This window comes from Telopea speciosissima, chromosome 3, assembly GCF_018873765.1.
Source record: "Telopea speciosissima isolate NSW1024214 ecotype Mountain lineage chromosome 3, Tspe_v1, whole genome shotgun sequence".
NCBI lineage: Eukaryota > Viridiplantae > Streptophyta > Magnoliopsida > Proteales > Proteaceae > Telopea > Telopea speciosissima.
Window position 1 is genome coordinate 61,968,319 of NC_057918.1, and position 26,333 is coordinate 61,994,651.

A 26,333-nucleotide genomic window follows, 5' to 3' on the forward strand; every position below is an offset into this window, starting at 1 on the left:
TTCTGCTGTTGTGCCTTATTTGGTGCTGTTGTTATATATTCTCTGATTACATGGGTGATTCAAAATTCTGTGGACTCGGTGACTGTCCAAATTACTGCTATTAAGCTCAATGGTGCATCCCACTATCTTCTGTAGATACATGCTGTGAAGGTATACATCAATGCAAAAGGAAAATGATACTTGTGTATTTAATTTCAGAACCATCCTCTGCCAACTTTACAGAGGAGTGGGTGCATGAGAATGATATTTGCGTGGCTGTTGAATAGTATAGATCTGTCACTTTCTGCGAATTTTATGTATCATACTACAGCTAAAGGTATCTGGAATGATTTGAAAGAGTTTTTCCCAAGATGAAAACATGTCATACGTGTATGATCTCTCTGAGAAAATCTTCTCTTTCAAACAAGGTGATAAGTCTATGGGTGAGCACTACCAATACCCTCAAGGGCATGTGGGAAGAACTTAATGTCTATCAACCCCTCACCACTGACTTGGACTTGTTGAGCACTCAACGTGCAGAGTTTCATTTGGCAAAAGTTTTATTTGGTTTATATTCAAATCTACAGCCTATTAGAAGTCAAGTTTTTGCTGATGAACAAGTTCCTTCCATGAATGAAGCCTTTTGACGTATTCAGCGCATTGTATCTCCCTCTCTCACTAAGTCTGATTCATCTTCCTCTTCTAAGGACAAATTGCTTTTGTTGCTGGCAGTCATGGTCGTGGCTCTGCATTTCTTGGAAGAGGTGGTGATTCAAAAGGAGATCGAGGACGTGGTACTGGTGGAGGTAGAGGACAGCAGACCAACCAAGCCCTACGTCATTGTTCGCATTGTGGCAAGGTCAACCATACTGTTGATAAGTGTTGTGTTAAGTATGATAAACCTCAGTGGGCACATCAACTAGCCAATACTTAATGACTGAGGGGAGTTCTGACACGGTGTCATCTAATAATACTAATCTTGATTCTTCATCTACAGGTGGTCAATCAGCATCAGCGTCTTTGGCCTGCGATGATTTGGTCACTCAATTACTGAAACATGTCCAACAGCTTTAGTCATCCACTTCCTTATCTATTTCTACACTAGCCCATACAGGTATTGCTGCATTTCTTGCTTCTTCAACTCCTACCCCTTGGGTTATTGATTCTGGTGCTTCCTCTCATATGATTGATAAGTCCAATATGTTTTCTTTCCATAAAACTAATCATCTATTTCGAATTATTCCCACTAATGGGTCTTACCCTTGTTCCTGGCTATGGTATAGTTTTTCCTACTTCATCTGTCTTTTTTCAGTTGTCCTCAATGTACCTCAATTGACTGAGAGATGAAGCAGCAGAATTTAAAGCACGAGGTCTTTGTAGGAGCAGCCAAGGCTGGATAATCAGCACTCCTGGGTGACTCAAGAGGTATGTCTCCTTCCCAAAACATCTCCAGCAGAAGAGAGGAGCTCACAGTGAACCCTTGGCGGAAATGGTCTGATACCTAGTGACTTGCGTAGACTTCTTCAAACTGTCTCCAGCTTCATGAATGAAGCTTCCTTTATGTGGATCTTCTTCTATGGATCCTTTCTCAGATGCCCTAATGAGCTGGAAGAGCATCTGTACAGATGGTTCCCTAGCTCATCAGGAACAAGGAACCAAAACTCGGAACTCGACCAGGTTTTGACCTTGGGAAAAACCGAGTTGACTAGAGATATCTCGAGATCTCGGTCGAGTTGGTGCATTTTTTTTTTTCAACTCGAAACCTGGTTTCGGTGGGTTTTAGACCTAGTTTGGATCTGAAACTTGGTACTCAGCCTACTTTAGGCCATTTAAACACAATGGCACTATCAAATTTTGCAAAAAAAAATTCCAAATAGGAGTTTCACTTCGGACCTAGGTTGGTAGGCGACGACGTACTAAAATACCCTACTCTACACATAATTTAGTTATAGAAAGCAATCAAAACATTCAATTAATGTAAAACAACATAAATAAGCATTAGAAATGTTAAAGTGTACAATACAGCAATTTGTTTAACAATGTTACAACTATCATCCCATAAAATATAATTGAGTCACGAATTCAATCCCCACTTGTGCCACATAGTCTTCCCATGTCATACTGTTGTTGTAGTTTTGCACATAGTTTGCCACAACAATCATATAAGAGTTGTCATCAGCATATGCCAAGTCCCCTATCCTAGGGTATGAACAAATTTTTTTAAAGAAAAAAAAGTTTTGGGGAAAAAATGGTTACCTTTCAAAAGTTCTTCGAAATTGATGTAAAGAACCACAAATCATGCACTAATCTTGCTTTGGTGTAGCTGAATGATGCCGGCAGCAGCTTCTTCGAAGAAATTCAGCTCAAAAATGGTGGAAACCCAGTGGCAGCAGCAGTGGAGCAGCCTCTCAGTCGAGATAGCTCCAGTTATCTCGAGATTTGGCACTTTTATAACGTAAGTTGGATCGAGATCTTGGTCGACCCGAGATCTCGACGAGATATTGTAGTTTTTAAACTCGCAGGCCATCTCGTCTCGATCTCCAAAAAAACCGAGATCTCGCGAGATTTAGTTCCTTGATCAGGAAGAGTGAGAGGAAATAGAAATCCCTAACGAACTCTCAAAGTACCTTTGCTCTGATACCAACTTAGCAATCAGATGTATAATCTCATCATGACAGACAAGAACTGGTATGATGGGGAACCAGTTCAAATCAACAGAGGGAGAAAAAGGGACAGAGAAGAAGAGGAAGAAGGCACGGGAGAGAAGAGAAGACGGTGTGTTTCTGTCCTACACAATGTTAGCATATATATATATATTTAATGCAGGGGTAAAAAAGGGTTCTCAAAATGTTGAAAGTTATTTAATGCAGTAATTATGTGAAATGACAGGATTTACGCTCAGTGGGGAAAAAAAGTTATGTTAATAGAAAAAGAGCAAAAAAGTAATGTTACAATTTCTTAGTTCACCACTTTGGTTACAATATATAATATATATGGGCAAGAGATTGCTGCTTGATCATGTAGCCCCAGCAGAGGGTTGGGCGGTAATTTCGCGTGCTCCTATGTCTGGGCACAGTAGCCACATGATTAAGCAGCATTCTTTTTCCCTATATGTATATAAATAGATGTGTATATATATATATATATATATATATATATATATATATATATATATATAGAGAGAGAGAGAGAGAGAGAAAGAAATTACAGACATACCCTTACAAGTGCAGGGTATTACAACAAAGGACATAGTTACATAAAATTACATGAATATCCTTACAAACTACCATTCTAACACAGGAAAAGGTGGCCAATAGCCTCCTAGAATACATGAATTTCAAAGTATTGAAGTTCCATTAATCCAATTTTATAAGATTTAGCAATATGACTTAAAACAACCACAATCATGTAAGCTCTAATACAAAAGATGCTGGCCATCCAAATAACATGTATTCTCAACAAGCCAAAGTTCCTTCCAAATAAATATTTGTTATAATAATTTATACAGAAGGAAATAGAAACAAAAATAAAAGAAGCATGATACCATTACCATTGATGAGCAAAGCCATAAGCACATAAATGGAAGTCAATCACTCCATGCATGACAAGAAAACAACATACCTGCATATAGACGAGTTTGGAGTCGCCTTTCACATGAATTTTTTTAAACCCTTTCTTAAGAGCATGTTTCATTCCCAAAATGATGGCTCGATACTCAGCAACATTGTTGGTTGCAAAGCCCACACCTTCACGTACTTGGAAAACCTTTTAAGATAAATGGTTAGGCAGTTAACACTTCACAAAAGGCACGGGATTATAAAAAACATTGTTAGAAACAAGCATGAAATGTACTCAACTAAATGCATACCGCACTTCCATCTTCGGCTCTTAGTACAGCTCCAGCACCAGCCTGTCCAGGATTTCCTTTTGAAGCACCATCAAACTCAAGAATACAGGACTCCTGTGCATTATGGACACCAGGTTTAATTATGCATGACAAATGTATAAAGCAAAGTCTACGTGCACTAGTATATGGGTGACAAACTTTTCTTATACCATGCATATCCTTATGAAAGGGTTTAGAACCCCTTTCCCCCTTCTCTTTTTTTTTTTTTTTTTTTTTTGGGAGGGGGGGTTGCAGGGAGGAAAGAATAGAAAATTCTTGCCACTTCAAAAATGATGTCTATATTTTTTTTTGTGAAAAAATGAAGTCTATTGATGGTGTGACAATATTAGAACTTGAAATCAGTACCTGCACATGAAGAAAAGAAGGAAAGTAGAAGTAGAAGAGAAAGTGGAGAGAATAACTGCCACGACCCCAAACACCCAGACCTAGTGGGGCAGAGTGTAAGGTGATAGCGTATGCCTCTAGACAAATTAAAGCCATTTGAGCAGAATTACCCAACTCATTACTTGGAGTTGATCAAGTCATCGATGCGGGGCAGAGGGTACTTGTTCTTAACAGTGACCCGATTCAACTCCCTATAATCTATGCACATCCTCAACGTTCCATCTTTCTTTTTGACAAACAACACCTGTGCTCCCCATGGTGAAATAATTGGCCTTATAAATCCCTTATCTAACAATTCTTGCAACTGCTCTTTGAGTTCTTTCAGCTCAACTGGTGCCATTTCTCGATTTGTACGTGTCATCCTTGCGTAGGGGCCATGCTAATCTTCTCTGTAAAAAGGGCGTACCCAGTGCACGAGGCTCCCGCCACTGTGGAGGTCTAGGGAGGGTCATTATGTACGCAGCCTTCCCCCCGCTTCCCAGAGAGGCTGTTTCCAGAGACTCGAACCCGTGACCACTTGGTCACAATGGAGCAACCTTACCAGTGCACCAAGGTCCAGATGCTAATCTTCTTTGTATCATTCCAATTTTATTGGATGTCTTTGAGAATTACTGGTGGAACAACATGAAGAGGGAGATTGCTGAGTTCGTGTAGAAATGCTTGACATGTCAACAAGTGAAGATTGAACATCAGAGACATTCTGGTCTATTGCAGTCATTCCCTATTCCAGAGTGGAGACAAGAACACTTCACCATGGATTTTGTCACCTCACTGCCCAAGACTTCTAAAGGGTATGATGTAGTATGGGTGATTGTTCTCCCTATCAGGATCAATTATTCTCTAGAAAAATTAGCAAGATTGTATGTTAAGGAGATTTTCAGGTTGCATGGAGTGCCAGTCTCCATTGTGTTAGACCGAGACCCGAGGTTCACATCACATTTTTGGCGTAGCCTGCAAAAGGCCTTGGGTACTCGGTTAAACTTTAGCATAGCGTTCCACCCACAAACTGATCGTCAATCTGAGAGGACCATTCAGATCCTTGAGGATGTGTTGGGAGCATGTATAATGGATTTCACAGGAAGTTGCAGCGATTATATGGCACTTGTAAGGTTTTCTTATAATAACTGCTATCAGTCCACTATTGGAATGGCATATGAGGCACTGTATAGAAGGAAATGCAGATCTCCCAATTGTTGGAGTGAGGTCGATGAAAGGCAGTTATTGGGACCAGAGGTTGTACAAGAAACTTGTGAGAAGGTGCAACTGATTCAACAGAGAATGCAAACAACCCAAGCCAACAAAAGAGTTATGCAGATGTTAGGAGAAAGGCCTTGGAGTTTGACATTAGGAACCGAGTATTTCTCATTTTCTGAAAGTAGCACAAATGAAAGGAGCAATGAGGTTTGGAAAGAAAGGCAAGCTGAACCCAAGATATGTGGGACCTTTCAAAGTATTGGAAAGGGTTGGACAGGTGGCAGACAGGTTGGCTTTACCTCCAGAACTGTCTAACATACATGATGTGTTCCATGAGTCGATGCTCAAGAGGTACGTGGTTGATCCTTCACACATCTTGATGAGCCACTACCCCTGAAAGAAGACCTCACCTATGAAGAGGAACTAGTCGAAGTTCTAGACTGTAAGCAAAGGTGCTTTGGAATCTCATTGTGTCAGTGAGGAAAATCTTATAGAAGAATCATAGTATGCAACGCAAGGATGAAATGCAATCCAAGTATCCCCATCTTTTCGAAGACTAAGATATGCCAATTTTGGGGACGAAAATTTTACAAGGAGGTGAGAATGTAATACCCCAAAATTCTAGTAACCTTAATAATTGGGGGTCATGCATACTAATATTTTAAATACAAATTCTGATGTGTATGCATACGATAGGATGAAGCATGCTAAGTTGTAAATGACTATTTTACATTTAAGTGTATGTATTTAGGTGAGCATGATGCAAAATTGGATGGGATATATATACATGATAATATGATATGATGGGTCATTTCATGTGGATTGCATGCAAGATGCAATTTCAACTAAGTGAGTGAGAGGAACTTTCTCATCACATACATGTTGTGGCAAGACTTTAGAAATTTCCCCATTTTACATTTCTTAGGCAACAAGTTGAGAAGATATTTCAAAAAGTTAGTATATGTATATACTAGTCAATAAAATTTATGGTGGAAGAATAGAAGGAAAGGAAAGTTTCTCTACTTTGTACAATTTCTTGGGGACCAAGTTTTGGAAAAAGAGGAATTACTTAGAGAAAAACACTCATTTCAACCCTGAAACCGTAGAGAGAAAAGAGAGAAAGAAGATGAATAAGAATAAGAGGAAGGAGAAGGTAGATTGTTGATTCAAGATCAAGATCTCCGATTTTTTGGTTTGATTATATTGATTTTGAAATCTGAGGTATGTGATTTTAAATCTTATATTCATGTTTTTATAATTATACTATGAAATCCTGGGGTTTGAAATCAATTTTGATATCTTGAGGTTGCAAAGATAGAGCCCTAATTCGTATACAAGCACGAGTGTTAAACCTGAGTTTTCTGTTGTGCACAGAATCTGCCCACCGGTGGTAAAACATGTATAACTAATAGTAGGGAAGGAAATTGAGTCTCATATTTTGTGTGGATGTGGGTAACATGTATATTAATGACCCTGTCAATTTTGAGCTACACCCAAGTTTGTTTGGTATGTCTATTAATGCAAATTCGGATCTCATGTGCAATCAGGGACAAAATCCAAATATGGAAAAGAGGAGGATAGAATTAGAAACCTGACCTACGGTTTGAATTTCGAGCTAATTTTTGGTGAGTAAGATCAATATTATGTCTATTCTAATTCTGGAAAATTTTGGGAGTGTTTTGAGTTCAAGAGAGGGTATTTATCCACTGTTTAAGTTTGGTCCGCATATTTCTGGCAGAATCTGCGCACTAGAATTGAACTATGAGAAACCCATATGAAACTTTCAAGTTGGGTTCTGATTTTTGGTGAGTAACACCATTATTAAGTCTAGATTAACCCTGAAAAAAGTTTGGAATCGTTTGAATTCGGGAAGTATTTGTTCTGTAATTTATAATATTAGTGCGCAAGATTTTGACTGAATCTGGACATTGAAATTATGTTGGGGGTTTCTGTGTGGGCCATGTTACTTCTTAGAACCCCACCTAAATAGACTGTTTTACTCCTGTGTAGACTTTCTATAATTGGATTAAAGCAACTTGAGAGCTTTTGATTTAAGGAGAATTTGAAGGTAAGTGGGACTACTCAACTGATGCTATAATGCAAGGATTGAATTGTTAATGTATCCTAAGATGATTGAACGAAATGTTTAATTAAGTTTGAATATGTTGAGTTCATATTATATAATTGTTGACTGCTTATGTAATTATGTCAAGAATTATATGGATTATAATTTATGTATCATGCAATCAATTATGTTTATGATTGTATGATGCTATAGAACAATATGAATGTACAAAGAATGTTATGAAATGAATGAAAGACAGCCCATGTAATGGATGATGCCAAAATACGACCTGGTGAAGTATACCAGACCTTAATAGGTACCCTGACTGACCTTGTTAGGCACCATGAGCCACTTTGTGAGGTGTTGGGGCTTCGGCTAAGATACTGTCCCGGCGAAGGGTATACCAAACCATATGAGGCGTTGAGGCAATGGCAGTTAATGGAAATGTAACTTATGAAATGACTGATTGATGAAAGAACATGTTACCCATGATTAAGGATAAATAACTGAAACTCATAAGTTACACATGATGACTTAACTATTATGAATGTAATTAGGTATACAATTACCGTTTGGTTGGATGTCTTGCTCATTGGGCTTTTAGCTCACCCCTGTCATTGTGGAATGTCTATAACAGATCAAGGTGCCAAAGATAATGGGCAAGGGGGTACCAAAGCAGGACAAGGAATGACTGAGAAAGCTGACCTTTTATTCTCTTTTGTGTATATAAGGTTATACACAAGGGCAGACAGATAAATGGTGGGGATTCATACTAGTCAAATAGATTTCTTCTTAACTAGAAGGGCAAACAGAATGTTGTGTAAGGTTATCCTAGAGAGAGTCTAACCACCCAACATAGACTGGTGGTCTTGGATATGTGCCTCAGTACACAGAAGCATAGGAGGAGGGAACTTATGTACCCTAAGATAAGATGGTGGAGACTAAAAGGGGAGTCCCTGAACACATTTACTGAAAATGTGGTCAAACAAGGAAAGTGGGACTTTGAGGGTGAACCAATGTCATGTGGAACGAAATGATGACTTGTATTAAGAAGGTTGCCAAAGAAGTTCTAGAGGAAGCGAAGGGTAGGTGTCAGGCCCCTAGGGAGACTTGGTAGTGGGATGAGGAGGTCCAAGCAACCATCAAGACCAAGAAAGAAAGGTTTAAGATGTGGCAACGGACTAAAGCAACAGAAGATAAAAAAAGGTATAATGAGGCCTGAAACGAGGCTAAGAAGATGGTGGGGATGGATAGGGCGAGGAAATATGAGCAGCTCTACATTAATCTAAACACAAAGGAAGGGGAAAAAGTTATTTATAAAATAGCTAAAATGAGCGAAAGGAAGAGTAGAGATTTTGACCAGGTGAGATGTATAAAAGGGGAGGATAGAATAGTGTTGGTAAGGGATAGTACATTGTGAGGAGATGGGACGAGTATATTTGTGAACTTCTAAATGGAGATAATTCGAATATGACCGAATCGGTTAATTACATTATTCATCAAGACACCACACTTCAAAAATATGTACGAAAAGTTGGTGTGGCGGAAATTAAAGAAGCCTTAAGAACGATGAAAGTAGGCAAGACACCAGACCTGGATGAAATCCTAATAAGAAGTGTGGAAGGCCTTAGGAGTATGTGAGGTATTTTGGTTAACCAAGTTATTTAACAAGATTATGATCACAAGGAAGATGCCAGATGATTGGAGGAGGAGCATTGTAGTTCCGGTTTACAAAAATAAGGGAGATGTCCAGAGCTGTAATACCTATAAAAGCATAAAACTAATGAACCATACTATGAAACTTAGGGAGAAGGTTATAGATGCCTGTCTGAGAAGAGACACTCATATCTCGAAGAATCAATTTGGTTCTATGCCAGGTAGATCCATGACAAAAGCTATCTACCTACTGAGGAGGCTCATGGAAAGATGTAGAGCTAGCAAGAAGGATCTCCGTATGGCATGGTTGTCAAGGCGCCGCCTAGGCGTCCAAGCGGTTTTGTTGGGACCTAGGCGACCTCCGCCTTATTGCAAGGCATCTTGCACTGGTTTTTATTGGTATCGAACCCGGTATTGGCCCTTATTTATGCCAAATATCATTTAAGTAAATGTTTCATTTAGTTAAGATGTTATTCATAAAGTAAGTAAATACCCCCTATTTGAATCCAATAAAAATAGTTACAAAATCAAATTCCAAAAGGATAAAAAGTCAACCCCCCCAGTTCAAGAACAAAATGTGGATTTTCGACGGTAGGTAAAATTTTCAACTTTATAATGTTGGGGTTTTTTCTCAAATCTAAAAATTCTATAAATCTTAATATGGTAAAACATTGCTAAAAACCAAAAGTGCGGTAAAATATTCATTTGTTTTGATATCTAAAAAAAATATTTTCATTCAGAGCGATTTTGACAACATTCGCGCATACCAAATAAGGTTTGACCGGAACATAACTTCTTCAATATAAATCAGATTTAAGCAATTTTGGATTTGTTGGAAAGCTGGTTTTGTGCTCTACCTAATACTAAAAGTCTCATGTAAAAATAAAATCATCTAACTAGTCAAACTTCTTAGAGAACAAGAACATTTCTCTAAATCGAGAACAATTTAATTATTTATAGATAAGATCATATTTTCTAAGAACAGTATAAACCAACTGTGAGACTAGTATAAACCAAATGTATGTTTGATTGTTTCAAACTTCCAATAGCTTGCTTCTTCAGTTCTGTTGTCTTCTAGTTCTATGTTGACTTTTGATGACTTGACGTGGCTTAATATTGATTTTTGATGACTTGATGTGACTTGATGTGGCTTAATGTTGATTTTTGATGATATAAGGCATATATTGTAGCATACTAAAATATTGTAGCATACTAAATAATGTTAGAAAGGGGGAAATAAAAAATACTACTTGGGGGAGCCTTGGTCACCTAGGCGGGCGCCTTGTCGCCTAAGCGCTTAGACACCCCTCCAACGCCTTGGATAGTTTTGCCGCTTTAATAACTATGCCATATGGCCTTTATTGACCTGGAGAAAGCCTATGACAGAGTCCCTAGAGATTTAATCCGGCTTGTAATTGCGAAGAAAGGGGTGTCGAGTAAATATATAGAGGTAATTAAAAATACGTAAGAGGGTGTGGTGACTAGTGTGAGATCTGTGGGAGGCCAGGGCAAGGAATTCCCAATTATAGTTGGGTTTCATCAAGGATCAGCCCTAAGCCCTTATTTGTTGTGCTTATCATGGATGAGTTAACCAAGAAAATCCAAGACGAGGTACCGTGATGTATGCTTCTCGCCGATGACATCGTTGGTGGATGAGACAAAAGCAGGGCTTAACGCTAAGTTTGAGATGTGGAGATCGACCTTGGAAACAAGAGGCTTTATGATGTGTAACTTTAGTCACACTATGATGGATGATGACATGGTGAAAATTGAGAATAAAGAGATATCGTCAAGTGACTATTCTAGATATCTGGGGTTTACCATAAACAAAAAAGGAGACAGATGATGAAGTTTCACAAACAATTAAACTGGGCTGGTTGAAGTGGAGAGGTACAACCAGAGAACTGTGTGACCGACACATTCCTTTAAAACTTGAAGGAAAGTTCTACAGGACTATTGTCCGACCAGCTATGATGTATGGGCTGGAATGTTGGGTAGTCAAAAAGTGTCATATAGCGAAACTATGTGTTGCAGAGATGAGGATGCTAAGATCGATGTGTAGCAAAACTAGGAAGGATAAAATGAGGAATGAATGTATTAGAGCTGTTGTGGGAGTTGCCCCTATCAGCGACAAGCTCCAAGAATGTCGTTTGAGGTGGTTTGGTCATGTGCAACGGAGGCCTAGGGACGCCCCAGTAAGGAGGAGTGATCTGATCCCGATTGAAAGAGCTAAAAGAACTAGGGGCAAGCCTAAAATAACCATAGGTGAGGTTGTGAAGAATGGCATGCATTGTCTGGGTCTTGTGCCAAGTATGACCTGAGATAGAGCCAACAGGAGGGCAAGGATCCACGTTGTCGACACCATGTAGCTGAGCTTTTCCTGATTTCCTGTGCTTTCCTCTTACTTTCATTTTTCATTTCCCATTTTTCACTTTTCTTATTTCATTTCTTCATTTTTATTCTTCACTCCCCTTACTTCCGTTTTCCTTTGTGAGAACCTCAATTTTCCCTACTTTGTTTTGAAAAGGATCCATGTAGCCGACCCCATTTAGTTAGTATAAGGCTGAGTTGTTGTTGTATTGTAACATATAAAATAATGTTAGAAAAGAGGGAAAAATTTAAATAAAAAAATAACACTATAAGTAAAAGTTCCCTGTTGAAAAGCGGAGTCCTCCCTCCTTCCCCATGTCTGGTCATCCTGGGGTGGTGCCACCACCACCCAAGGTCTCCTCGCTCCCTCCCTCTCTCCCACCCGGAGGTTTGCAGTGATCCTCCCTCTTTAGCTAGTCAATCTCCACTCGGGGTGAGGGCTACCCTCCACTTTGTTCCTCCCACTATCATCAAGGGTTCTAAAGCTGCCCACAACGAAGCGAACCTTCTGATCCACGAAGCTAAGAAATGGGATAACTGCCTGGTCCAGTATTTTATGGGTAGCGCCCTCCCCAATCCCCTTGGTAAAATCATCACTTACAAAGCAATGGAAAACTCAAGGTTGTTTTGAATCTTACCTCCTGGATAACGGCTTTTTCATCTTCAAGTTCTTAGATGAAGGAGACAAATGTCGTGTGTTAGGAGGAGGCCCTTGGAATGTTGGAGATGCAGAACCAAGGGTGTATTCAAGGACGACGAAGAAGAACAAGGCTGCTGCTGGGATTCTATTGGGTAGCCTATGTTTTATTTGTTGAGTCTTGTAATGAGCCAGTAACTGGTTGGTTCAGCTGGTCTAATTTAAGTGGTGTTCCCATAGTTTAGTTGAGTCTTTTATTGAGTCTTTTAATTATTTATGTTGTTATTAGCATAGTGAGTCTCACATCAGCCACAATTTATTTGGGCTGGTAGTATCTTGTAACCCAAGTAAGGGGTCAAGGTTGCAAGTTTCTAATTTGAAACTTTCTAATTTTGACTCCTTGCCATTCTTTTTCATTGCAATTTATAAAAGCAAACCAGGAGGCCATACTAGGTCATAATTTGATTCTTAACTACTGCTATTATGCATGTTTGCTTCTGTTGAAATTTTCCTTGGTGTTTGATCAATGGAGAAAGGAACTGGTGTATAATCCAGTTGACACCTTGCGGTGGGAAGCCCAGGAGGTTGATTTTAGTAGTTGTTCTTTATCCCCAGTTCTCAAGCCATTCGAAGCCTCATCCCTTCAACCGAGCTGCTCTGCTGCTGCCCAACCTACTGTTCGAAGGTTACTTTCTATTTTTGAACCTAACCTTCTACTTTCTTTCCCTCAACCCCCTGTCCAATCTAGCCATTACTTTTCTCCCATCTTTTGAGCACTTCTTCCCCATCCTATAGCCTCCACTCGATCCCATTCTTAGCCCCATCTGACCTGCAGAACACCTTACACAAGACATCTCCCTAAAACTCCATAAAACCTTATTTTCCCAGCCTGCAGACCTAATCGGTAGAGACAATTGCCTGCTGCAGATTTCTTAGTCCCTTTCATCTCCTACTGACCAGACCTATTCCCTCACTTTAACCCTAACCTTAGACTTACCATTAATCCCTCAAACCAACCCAGTCTTAACCCCATCGAGCTGAACCTTTTCCCTGGTTTCAGATCCTGTTTTGGGACTGGTTGAACCTTCAATCCTGTCCTACATTAGTTGGTAGGAAGCCAATCTTCCTCCGGCAATGGAATCGGTACCTCCAGCTTCGTCTTGACCTCAGCTCTCTCCCTCTCTAGGTCTCCCTCCCAGGCCTCCCCCCTGCATTTCTGCTGTGAGGAGGGTCTCAGTGTCATGGGCTCGGTTCTAGGCCAAACTCTCTACTCTGATGGGAGGACCAAACTGCAAGACCATCTTGCCTTTGCAAGAATCTGTGTGGATGTGTCGGCAAACTCCCCTGTCCCTACCTCTATCCTGGTTTTTGATGATGAAGGATTCTCCTTCACCCAAATGGTCTGTTTCGACTGGATCCCTACCCAATGCTCCTTTTGTAAGGTATTTGGTCATTCCACTAAAAAATGCTCATCCCACCATTCCTCTGAACCTCTGAACCATCCCGCTACCCAAACCCCTGTCACTGAATCACCACCCCAACCTCCTTTGGTGGCGCCACCTATTAGCCCGTCTCCACCTCTTTCCCCTCTGGGTAACATCTCTTTTGGCCTCCAAATCGATATTTCTTCCCTTTACCCCCCTCGGCCAATTGCCACCTCCTATGCTGCCGGCTTCCCCTCCCCTTCGCATGGTTGTCACCGGAACCGTTTATGCAAGAGCCTCTGCCGTCGTGCTACTACATCAACTTCACCCTGCAGTCATGAGCAATCCTCTTCCTCTTGTTCGTTGGTCCTTCACGCTGGTACCAACGGGTATAACCGCTTCCTCGCTTTGGGTACTGTGGCCGACAGTTTTGACCTAGATGCTACTGGCGTTTCTGTAACTGACGCTGCCACTTTCCCCTCTGGCGTTGCTGCTTCCACAACCGATACTTCCCTTTTGCCTTCTTCTCCCTCTGATGTTGCTGCTATCCCCTCTGTGACTCTAGTGCTTTCCAATTCTGCCTCTGCTTCTCGTCCTTCCCCCCTTCTTTCTCTCCCTTTTTGGGGGGGCCCACCTCTGATCATGTCCCCTCCCACTCCAGAGTCGGCCTTCCACCCTCTTTAAACCGGCTTGGGCCCATCTCCCAGCCTACTAAAACCCTTCTGACCCAGCCTTCTCTCACATTATACCCCCCAACTTCCTTTGGGACAATCCACCCAGACCCGAGCTCTCTCTAACCCGAGACCTTCCCACCTTTCTTCCTTACACGACACAGACCCCCTTCTCGCCTATGTAGCTTTCTCACCTCTTCCCCCCCCACTCTTACCACCTAGTCCCCCCGCCAGTCTCTACCCCATCTCGCCACCACCCCATCCCTCATCCTGCAACCTCGGCCCCTCCACTCAGAACCTATCTTTGTCATGATAATTCTTCTCCCCTCACAGGAACACCCGAGGGTCAAACTCTCCCTCAAAACAATTCAAAGTTCGTTCCCTCATCAAGTCCCTCCATGCCTCCTTTTGCTGCCTTAGTGGCCCTTCCTGGTCCTCAACCTTCAATTATCCCCATCATCCAAATGGCTGCCTCTGGTGTCTTTGGGACCCCAACATCCTCCATTTCTATCTCCTTGATTCCTCTCCCAAATTTCTCCATTTCCATATCTCCGACCCCTGTGGCAACCACCCTTTCCACTTCACTACCATCTATGCATCCAATAACGCCCATGACAGACTAGCTCTGTGGGCTGACCTTCGCTGCATTGCTCTCCAAACTAGGCCTCTACCTTGGGCCATGGGTGGTGACTTTAATGTCATTCATTTTGGTCATGAAAAGAATAGGGCCATGGGGGAGACTGTCTTTTGGATCCTTCTGTGGATGTCTTTAACAATTGCCTAGAAGATATTGGAATGAATGATCTGAGATGGTCCGGTCTTAACTTCTCTTGGCATAACAGAAGGACAGGTCTTGCTAGAATTGCAAGTAAGCTTGATCATGTTTTGGCGAATGAATCATGGTTAGTACCTTCCCCTCCTCTCATGCTTCCTTTGGTACTCCAGGTATTTTTTACCATTATCCAATCTTTATTTTCATTCAGACATGTTTCTTTTGGCTCCAAACCCTTGAAATTTTTTAAAATATGGACCTACCATCCCTACTTCCTTGATACTGTCTCTAAAGCTTGGGCCAAGCCTGTCCCCTGTAACCTCCCTTCCCCCCCCCCCCCTTCCTCCTTTGCCCATAAGCTCCGGTAATGTTAAAGGGGCTCTCAATAGGTGGAATTCCTCTACTTTTGGCAATGTTTCCTCCCTTGTCTCTGACTGTAAAGCCAAATTATCTTATGTCCAAACCCGCCTCCAATCCAACATTCACAACAATCTCCTAGCTATTGGAGAAAATATGTTTCCCTTATCCTTCATTCCCTCTTGTCCCAAGAAGAAAGTTTTCTCTGCCAAAAATCTCGAATTAAATGGCTTGAGCTTGGAGATTCCAACACTGCTTATTTCCAAAGATCCCGGAAGGCTAGATCCAATATGAACTCCATCACTTCGCTTGAGAATCCTAATGGCCCCCCTCACTGTTGTGGAAGATATCAAATCCCACAGCTGTGAATTTTTTTAAGCATCTCTTCTATCCCCTATCCTCCTTTTCTTCTCCTCCCAATGTTATTCCCGATGGCCTTCTCTCCAAAACCATCCACCCATCCCTCCTCTCCTCCCTCCAATCTATTCCCACTGAAATCTGAAATCATTTCCGCTGTTCTATCTCATAAGGCAAATTGTGCTCCTAGTCCGGATGGGTTTAGTATGGGTTTCTTCTCTGCTTGTTGGGACATCTTAAAAGTGGATCTTATGAAAGCTCTCCAAAGCTTCTTCCTTAACACTTACCAGATCTATGGCATTAACCATACTTTCCTCTGTCTCATCCACAAAAGAGAGGGTGCCTCTTCTATGCTTGACTTTCGTCCTATTTCCCTTTGCAACCTTCTCTACAAGTTCCTTGCCAAAATCTTGGCAAATTGCCTCGAGCTGGTTGTGGATTCCCTAGTCAGTGATAACCAATCTGCTTTTGTCCCCGATCGATGTATTACTGATAATATCCCCCTTTGCCATGAGATTGTGAGAGGTTTTGAAAGAAAAAATCACCCTCCCTTTGCTCTCTTGAAGGTTGACATGCATAAGGCCTCTGACTCTTTGCATTGGGATTTCATTGTTAATGTCATGAACAAGATGCCTTTTCCCCCCAATTTCATAAATTGGGGTCTACCATTGCATCTCTTCCCCTCACTTTTCTGTCCTTCTCAATGGTAGTCCTGTTGGTTATTTCTCTTCCACTACTGGCATCCACCAAGGTTGCCACCCTCTCCCCTTACCTCTTCATCTTAGCCCTCGAGGTCTAATCTAGAAGAATTCAATCCTTCACAGACAAGAAGCTCATCACCCCCATCCCCAAGGGGTCTACCATTGCATCTCTTCCCCTCACTTTTCTGTCCCTCTCAATGGTAGTCCTGTTGGTTATTTCCCTTCCACTACTAGCATCCACCAAGGTTGCCCCCCTCTCCTCTTACCTCTTCATCTTAGCCCTCGAGGTCTTATCTAGAAGCATTCAATCCCTCAAGGACCAGAAGCTCATCACCCCCATACCCAAATGTAAAGCCCTTAAACTTTCCCATCTTGCCTTTGCATACGACCTTATGCTTTTCTTCAAAGCTGATCCTCTCTTTGTCCAGTCTGTCATGTCTTGCCTGAACCATTTCGAGGCTATGTCAAGTCTTCATGTGAACCTCCCCAAGTCCCTTCTCCTTTCCGGAATCTCTGAGGACTAAAAGAAAAGAAGTATTTGGGTTGACTGGGTTTATACTAGATATCTTCGGAATGACTCTATTTGGACCGTCCCTATTCCCACAGATGTTTCATGGGTTTGGAGAAAGATTGTGAAACTCAGACACTTAACTCTTGGATCTATTACTTCCTTGATTGATGATGGTGCTACTATCAAGCTTTGGTTGGATAACTGGCACCCTGCAAGTATCCTTCTCCATTCAGTGGGCGACAGAGCTATTTACAGATTGGGTTCTGACAGGTTGGCCACAGTCTCTCACATCATCCAGGGTGCTAGTTGGGAGCCCCCTCCCCTTCCCCCACCCCTTTCTCTAGAACACATCTGGTCAACTCTCCCAAGTATGCCCAGATCTACTCCGGAGGTGGCAGAGTGCTTTGAGCTGACTCCCCCTCAGGCATATTCAGTTTGAAGTTTACTTGGAACCTTATCAGATCCAATGGAGAAGTAGTCCTCTAGCGCAAGGTAGTTTGGTTCCCAAGCTACATCCCTCGTCATAGCTTCACCCTTTGGCATGCTCTTTGATGTTGTCATCCTACACAGGCTTTCCTCATTAGTAGGCACATACCCGTGTCTCCCCCATTGTATTCTTTGCTGGAATGGGCTTGAGGATGTAGATCACCTATTCTTCAGCTGCCCTTCCTCCTCGAGGATTTGGTCCTGGCTTCTCTCTCGTTGTTGGCTAGTCCATCGGCGTATTCTCCCTTTCCAGCAGGAATGAATTTGGGATGATATGACTTTTGGAGGTTCCTTTGTTTGTGACCGAATAGGTAAAAACTCGTTTTTAATGCCACTATTCACCAAATTTGGCTTGAGCGCAACCTTAGAAGATGGACTTCCAACTCCAGATTTTTTAATCAGATTTGGGATTTCATCTACTTTGACATCAAAAGCAAGCTGTCGGCAGCGCCTCACCCATTGATAGATTCCCCTAGAAAGGGCATATTTTGTCTTCTTGGAATCTCCTCTTATAAGGGTGTCTGTATTTTTTTTTCTTTCTTTGTTTTTTCTTTCTCCTTGTTTTTTCTCCATTGGGGCTCTTTCTCTTTGGTAATGATTTTTTATCCACCAAAAAAAAATAACACTTGGGCGCCTTGTCGCCTAAATGCTTAGGCACCCCTCCACCACCTTGGGTCGCCTTGACAACTATGGTTAGCAAATTGTTGTGCCCATTGAGGCTTACCATGCTTCACCCAATACTTCTCAACTGTAGGATTAGTGTTGCGATAATGTGCATATTGTCTGACAAACTGATCAATTGTTGTTGTCCATCACAACGACCCATAACACGTCCATGTTATCCCCCTGAACCACGACCTCTGCTAGGAAAACCAAAGCCATGACCACGTACACCATTGCAGCAATAAAGGCAAAACCATCCTTAGAAGAGGATGTGGATTCAGATTTAGACAACTAAGGGGACGCAATCTATTGAAATCCTACAATATGCCTCATTCATAGAGGGAATTCTCTCACCAGGTAGTATTTGACTCTTGACAGATTGAAGATCAGAATATAAGGCTCTGTATGGTAATGCTGCTGTTTTTTTAGTGTTTTTGGGTCCGGCACACTTTTATGTGTTTCTGTGTTTTTTGAGCGTTTCTGGGTCCTGAAATGTTGTATGGTAACCTAAATAAACGTTTCTGAGATTTAGAAGAAACAGAAATCTGTATGGGTCGCACTTAACAGAATCGTTTCTGTTGTTTATCAAAAATTACGTAATTGCCACTTACACCATGGCTTTTATACTTATGGTTTTTTAAGTTCATGGTTCAGGGTTCCTTCGATATTTCAAAATTTACAACGGATTAAAAAGCAAGGATTAGAACTAGTTCATAATGATGATCTGGAACATAGTCTTAAACTTAAGGAGAAGAAAGGAAGCAAAATTAAGATTAAACCCTAGAATCATTGATGATAAGTATGGAATAACTTAGCTAGGAAGAAACAACACGAGAAAGGGAACCAACAGAGATTATAACCCAACAATTAGATGCATTAACAGTAAAGGACTAAAGGAACTGCTAATGCAGAAGAATATGAGGGCCTCTGTTAAATGAAATAACGGAAAATCCAGAAAGAGTACTTAATAAAAACATTATTATACATCGACAGTTCAAGCAAGAGAAGATTTTGAAGAATGAGAAGCAGGTAACAGTGCAGGACTGCTACTCAGGTTCAGGTCCTTAGGCATTTGCAAAGTACAGATACTTGCACTAATTGAGAACGGAGTATCAGCACTCCACAAGATTGAATTATACTCCACCCAAATGGAATTTGATAGGAACCTAAAATCTGCACTCCACAAGATTGAATTCTACTTCACCCAAATGGAATTTTATAGGAACCTAAAATCTGCACTCCACAAAATTGAATTCTACTTCACCACTACAGATACAATGGATCATCGAAAACCAATTAGTATTACAATGGACCATCAAAAACCCTATCCTAAACTTAGCAGAAGGAAACTGCGGGGTGGGAAGAGGAAAATCCAACAAAAATAATCAATCAAAATGAAACTTTAGAAGAAACCATAAACAAAATCTGACCTAATTTTGGCCTGAAGAGAACATCTCCATGAGCTTCTTGTCCGATTATTAACTATTAGAGGAAAGTTGATATCATCTTTACTCTGCCATGAGCAGCTTTGTGGATGTAATACTGAACATTTCCAGCCACACAAAGCATTCCAGCAATGATTCCTAGCGGAAGAACGGCTTCCAACCAGAAAAGCCCCATTTTGCAGAACTATTGCTACCGCCGAGATAATTGGAGAAAAGGAATACGAGAAAAATTTTGCTGTTTTACCACTCCGTAGACTTCTTGAGTTCTTGTAGTATGAACAATACCAGAAGAAACTCGAACACGATAGCAGAGAAAGAGCCAAAGAGGGCAAGGGCGAAAGGTCAGAAGTCCAAAATCTGCAAGGGCAAGGGCGAGAGAGAAGATGGAGAGGGCGAGGGCGATGGTTGTCGTTCTTGCGCAGAAGAGGTGAGAACGAGACTGTGTTGAGGTTTTAGGGTAAAAAACCCCTATTGTTATGTTTTGATGGCAATTTCCACTTTTGCCCTCGTTAACTTAAGTGAAGCTCATGTTTCTCCGAAAAATTGTAAAAGTGTTTCTCTCAGGTGAGAAACACCAATTTGGTGTTTTGCAAATGTGTGCTAAAAGTGTGCCAAGTGCCTAGTTCGTTTAAAAAATAATCAAACCGGACATACCATTCAGATTTTAGCGTGTTTCTGTTCCAAAAAAGTGAAAAAACACTAAAAAAGAACGTTACCATACAGAGCCTAATCTAGATTAAAATTTAGCAACCAAAAATTCAGCCCAATTAGATTTGAAAACTTCAATATCGGTATGGAAGGGCTAGTAAACGTTAAGTTCCTCTCACATGCCCTTTAGAGTACTATAGTAATCACCAACAGACTTGCCATTTTGCTTTTAGGAGAAAATCTTTTCATAAAATTATATTATGGACAGATTAATTTTGAGAATAATAACTCTTCTTGAGATCATCCCAGACACTCTAGGTTGTGGTGTGAAACATAACATTGGCAGCCACAGAAGGCTCCATACTATTCCACAACCAACAAAGCAATGTAGCATTCTCTATCATCCACTCCTTATATTCAGGTATGGTTGCGGCATAATCCATCTTTCTTTTGGCAATGCTATATACCTTAACCGCCTAGACCCATGAAAGATAATTTAAAGCACCATTCGATTTTATAGACATTATTTGGACATTGACATTGTCTGTAGGAGGTTTAGAATCAGCCATGATACGATATTCAGCATTACCACATAACAGAGAAGAACCCAGAAGCAACTGACCACAAAGATTAATACTTCATAACCAAGGGAATAATACCCAAATGACAATGCACAACCAATACTGATAAGTGATAACCAACAGCAAAGAAGACCAGAACAGAACCAAAAAGGACAAAACGTCAGCCAAACACACCAGAAACAGCAACCGTAGGGTATGAAAACCCAAAAAATCGCAGGGTTTAGAAACCCTAAAATCGCATAGGGTTAGGGTTGTATGTTAGGTGATGTAAATCGAAACATGAAGAAGACCAAAGGGGGGGGGGGGGGGGAGTTACTGTTCACGTGAACAGTAATTTGGGGGCTGATATGGACTGCTGGGTTAGAGGAGTTGATTTTTGGTGTTATAATCATTATTAGACACTTATTTAGTTTCCTATTTGAGTTGCAATCCTAATTGGAAATCCTAGTCAGAGTCTAGTTTCTATTTTATAGGAATATTAATTACTTTCTTACTCAAATTAGGATTTGGTTGCTTTGAAATTGGGTTATTATAAATAAGTATGTGGCTGAACAGAAAAGAGACAGAAATTGAAGAAAAAAGATCTATGGATGAACCTGTGAGATGCGGCAACCGTGGGTGAGAGGATGATGGGCTGAGATAGCTGATCATATTCCCACTTATCCCCCCATCTATATCCCTTTCTTCTTCTTTTTTCTTATCCGTTTATGTTCTCCTTCATATGTAAACAGAAAATAGCAATAAAAAAAGAGTTTCAGTTATTGAATTTTATTCCTTTTATTGTATTGATCCTGCTGCAACCGATCTCCCGCTGGTTTCCCTGGTTTGAGGTCGAATTTGCATTATTAGGGGTCAAATTTTGACAACACAGACACTCCAATATAGAGAGAATATATCCCCAAAATTTCACAATTATCAACCCACAGAGATAGGGTTCTTGAAAAATCTCCCAAAAATTTAGGGTTTTGCAAGATCAATGATCAATCCTCAATACTGTACTCACAATGATATACTCGACTTACCAGAGGAGGAGAATATATCAACAGCACCAAAAATATCATAGGTCAAGCCCTCATGTGCAGGTAACAAAACAGAAAACCCTAGCACAAATGAAAAACATCATCAAGTGGACTTTTTCTTCATAAACGCAGACCAGCACTCATCCAGTACTCACAACAGTAGCATGGTACAAGATCTCGAAAAAAACTCGGTTTCGTGAAGTCTCGAGACGAGATGGTAGGCAATACAGGATTTGTGCAATATCTCGGTCGAGATCTCATGGTATATCTCGATCTCGATCTCGATTCGACTCGGTTGAAAACCAAGCTATAAAAAGGCACCCTCTAGGCGAGATTTCTACCTCAACTCGAAATCTCGCCTCTCGCTCTGCTATGAAGAAAAAACACTTGGAGGTGAGGGTTTTGGTGCTTTTTTTTTTTTTGGTAAATCTCACCTCAAATGAAGATTAAAGCTTGGAGATTCAAGATTGAAGCTTCAACATCAAGAAAGGGTTTTGGTGCTTTTTTACATAGACTCATGATCAATACTTGTTGACTATGTAGTTTTTATATGTGATACAATGTCCACTGACACTCATTCAGTACTAGCTACTCTCAAATGGTAGGACTTGTTACACACTTACACTTGTATTTGTTTAATTTATGTCTCTTTCCAAGTTTCTAACAATTATTAACAAACTGTCAAACCATCACCATGTATGGTTATGAATATGATGCCTAATGCTTAAATGGTTTATGACATGCAAAGTCTGGGTCTTGTGCCAAGTATGACCTTGGATAGGGCCTATTGGAGGGCAAGGTAATTTAGAAGGGGTTCAGTTAAGAACCACTCTACAGCAGGATCGATAAACCCATAAATCCAAAATAGAAACAAGAGGCAGAATTAGAAAATATATGAAATCAACCAAACCAGCCAAAGGAATTCTCCCAGCTTTGGATCGAATGATGCTTGTATAGGGTAGAAACACTGCTGAAAGTTTCAATTGATTCTGATTGTTTAGCTGGAAGATATGACAGCAACTCCCAAAATAGAAACTAATTCTCTGCAGGCCCAACCAGCCATGTGATGGTGATCAAACTTGGATCGAGTGTAGGATCCATGGAGATAAGGCTCTGCTGCAAGTTTGATGAAGTTCTGATGGGTAGAAGTGAAGTTATGGGGGTAGAATGAAAATAGAAGGTGCAGCCAAAAGAGTTACAGAGATGCAGCAACAGCCCCAGTCGAAGGCACACCCAGTAGTAGCAATCACAATGAGGGAAGGATGTTTCCAGCAACAGCAGCAACACCCGATTGGTTTTCTGGATGGTTGGGCAGTCTCAATATCACAGCAGTACTCAGAGATAGATGGAGAGACAGAAGATGGAGAAGACAGGAAATAGAAGGTTGGGGGGATAGATCGATTTAGCTCTCCCAACAAGGCTCCTTCAGCCCTTCAAGCTTCACAATCAAACTTGAGAATAACCATGCTTGCAGCAGGAAAATAACTTTTATTCAACTGAGATAAATCACGGGGAATGGCTACAGCAGCCTTACTATTAATAGAGGGCTAAGCTTGCACCTCAAGTTAAAAAAAAATTGAAACTACTAAAAATAGATACCTAATGAAAATAGAAACTAGGCTTTATAGTTCAGCCAACATGCAAGGAACAAAATTAGAAACTACAAAATAAAAACTAAGTCTAATTAAAAATAGAAACTTAAGCCTACTTTCTAAATCTAAAATTAGAAACTAAACTAAACTAAACTTCTAAATCCCCACACATAGACAAAATTGACCCTTCTAAAAAGTCTTCACATGATTTAGTATTGGGCCCCACAATATCTTCTAATAATATTCCACCAAGCCAAAATAAGGGGCTGTGGCATTGTTCATGTGAACAGTGTTTTGGCCTCTTTTTCTTCATGTTTTATCCTACATCACAAGGATCCACGTTGTTGACACCAGGTAGCTGAGATTTTCCTGATTTTCGGGGCTTGCCTCTTTCCTCTTACTCTGATTTTTCATTTTTCCATCTATCACTTTTCTCACCTCTTTGCTTCTATTATGTTCTTCATGCCTCTGTTTTCCCTACTTTGTTTTGTAACGATCCATGTAGCCGACACCATGTAGTTGGGACTTGGGATAAGGCTGAGTTGTTGTTGATGTTGCTTAAATGGTTTATGGTTTGATGTTTTTTAATTCCTAAATACTTAATAAGTTGTTTTACACATCTACTTTAATTATATGTGTTCTACATATTGTGTGGGATAGCCTAGGGTAGAACTCACCTACGTCGTATACTACCAACCTAGGGTCCGAAGTCAAAATACCATTTTGTTTCCATTGTGTTTAGAAGGCCTAAAATAGGGTATGTGTCAAGTTTCAGGACCTATCTTGGCCATATGGCCACCGAAACCCACCACCGAGTCAAGGTGGGAAAAAATACACCAACTCGCCGAGATCTTGGCGAGATCTCGCCAGAACTCAGTTTCGTGGCCTGGCGAAACCGAGATCTAAAATCTTGAACAGTAGTACTTGAAGAAACCCTAGTTGTGCATGTTCATGAAACTAGGGTTCTATCAAACAAAAACAGCATAGGTGGCTGTGCACCACAAGTTAGGGAAAAACCCTAACAAGCACTCAAAACAGAATGAAAAAGAGAACAAGTACTGAAATCAATACTCTGATACCATGTGACAGTATTAGAACTTGAAATCAGTACCTGCACATGAAGAAAGGAAGAAGGAAAGTAGAAGTAGAAGGGGAGAGGAGGAAATGGAGAGAACAACACCCCACAACTAGAGAAAACTGGAATAATCTCTAATCGTGAGAGGGGGGAACCTTTATAACAATAAAGGAATGTGAATTACAATAAAAGACAAAGAGACATAAACTTATGTGTAAGTTACACTAAAGGACATAAATACAAAGATAATGACAAAAACACCCCTTGCGACACCAAATAAGATTAGATTTCATAATATGCAAAGGACCACCAAGTCACCAATGAGTCCACATGTCAGATCTTTCAATGTCCTGAAACTCTTGAAAAGCAAAAGCCCAATCAATAAGGTATGATACTATATCATCACAAAACCTCACAGAATCCTAGAATCCCTAGCTTTATTGATAAACACCACCTATTCCTTTTGGTTCATGATACCCATGTTACGATCCACAAATTTTAATCAAGTTTACAGTCCTGGACACAGTATATTTGACAATTAAAAAATGTAAATGGAACATTGTTAGAGTTAAATGTCATGCTATGGCTTTTAAAATTACAAATTTACATTTAAAGTCAGACACAGGTCTGAAGCAATCGGAAGTGCCTGGGTAACCAATCAGTTCCTTTTCAGATTGAAATTTTCTACAAATCTGTCAAATGCAAGCCTGATATATACAACAATAAATAGTATAGGAACAATATTGTATGACACTTTGAAGACAAACAACTTCCAGAAATAGAGATGTAGATCAAGTGGAAGAAGAAGGCGTCTACAAATCTGAGATTCATATAATAAATGTGAAAAGTCTTGACAGTGCAAATAATTCAACTAGTTTAATCAATCCGCTGTTAATCGAGATAACAATTGAAATGGTCTTTCATATTCAAATAAGAAAAAACAAATGCATCCATCATCATCAAAAAGATGTGAACTCACACATTTAGAATAGATTGTCTGTGCTGCAACTGAAGTTTCTAGTTCGATATGCTTTCTTTCAGGGTCCAACCCATCTATAACCTGCAGAACCATCAACATAACTTAGTCAATATATATTTAAGGCAAAACAACAATAACAGTAGCATATATCTCATATGCCATTTCATAATTACAGCATAACTCTCACATAGAAATTATGACAACAGCATCATTACTGCACCCAATGATTTTCCATATGAATAAAGATGAATGTCAAATACAACAACAACAATAACTCAGCCTTATCCCAACTAAATGGGATCAGCTACATGGATCCTTGAAAAAAACAAGGAACATAACAACTACAAATAAGTCTTAAACAAACTAACTGGGGTCGGCTACATCGATTCTTCTCCTCCAATCAGCTCTATTCGACATCATACTAGAAAGAAGACCTAAACTATGCATGCCTTTCCTCACTTCTTCTCATAGGGCCATTTTAGGCCTGCCCCTTGCTCTTTTAGTACCTTCAATCTGAATCAAATCACTCCTCTGAACTGGAGCATCTGAAGGCCTCCGTTGAACATGGCCACGCCACCTCAGACGACTTTCTCGTAGCTTATATTTGAATCGGGGCTACTCCCAAACCAGCTCTAATATGATTATTCCTAATTTTATCCTTTCAGGTTTTGCCACTCATCCATCTCAACATCCCATCTCCGCTAAACTTAGCTTATCTATGACGCTTCTATAGATAAGCTAAGTGTAGGGGAGATGGGGATGTTGAGATGGATGAGTGGCAAACCCAGGAAGGATAAAATTAGGAATGATCAATCTTCAAAATGCTTTTGGCAGTAAGCTACTCAGAATGGATAAACTGT

General features: G+C 40.5%; 1 protein-coding gene and 1 pseudogene across 5 annotated transcripts in view; both read right to left on the reverse strand.

Moving 5' to 3' along the window:
- The window catches only part of LOC122657110, a 65,351-nt gene that overhangs the window by 6,904 nt on the left and 32,114 nt on the right, over nt 1–26,333 (reverse strand). For 2 of the 5 annotated variants that reach the window (XM_043851890.1, XM_043851888.1), the window contains 3 exons: nt 25,474–25,554; nt 3,848–3,940; nt 3,601–3,744 (listed from right to left, as the gene is read on the reverse strand). In XM_043851890.1, coding sequence (XP_043707825.1) covers nt 3,601–3,744; nt 3,848–3,940; nt 25,474–25,554 — 318 coding nt within the window. Of the gene's footprint in view, nt 1–3,600; nt 3,745–3,847; nt 3,941–25,473; nt 25,558–26,333 lie in introns of all 5 variants that reach the window. The other 3 variants (XM_043851887.1, XM_043851886.1, XM_043851889.1) reach the window with 3 other exon arrangements.
- Nucleotides 4,596–4,686, reverse strand: LOC122657178 (annotated as a pseudogene).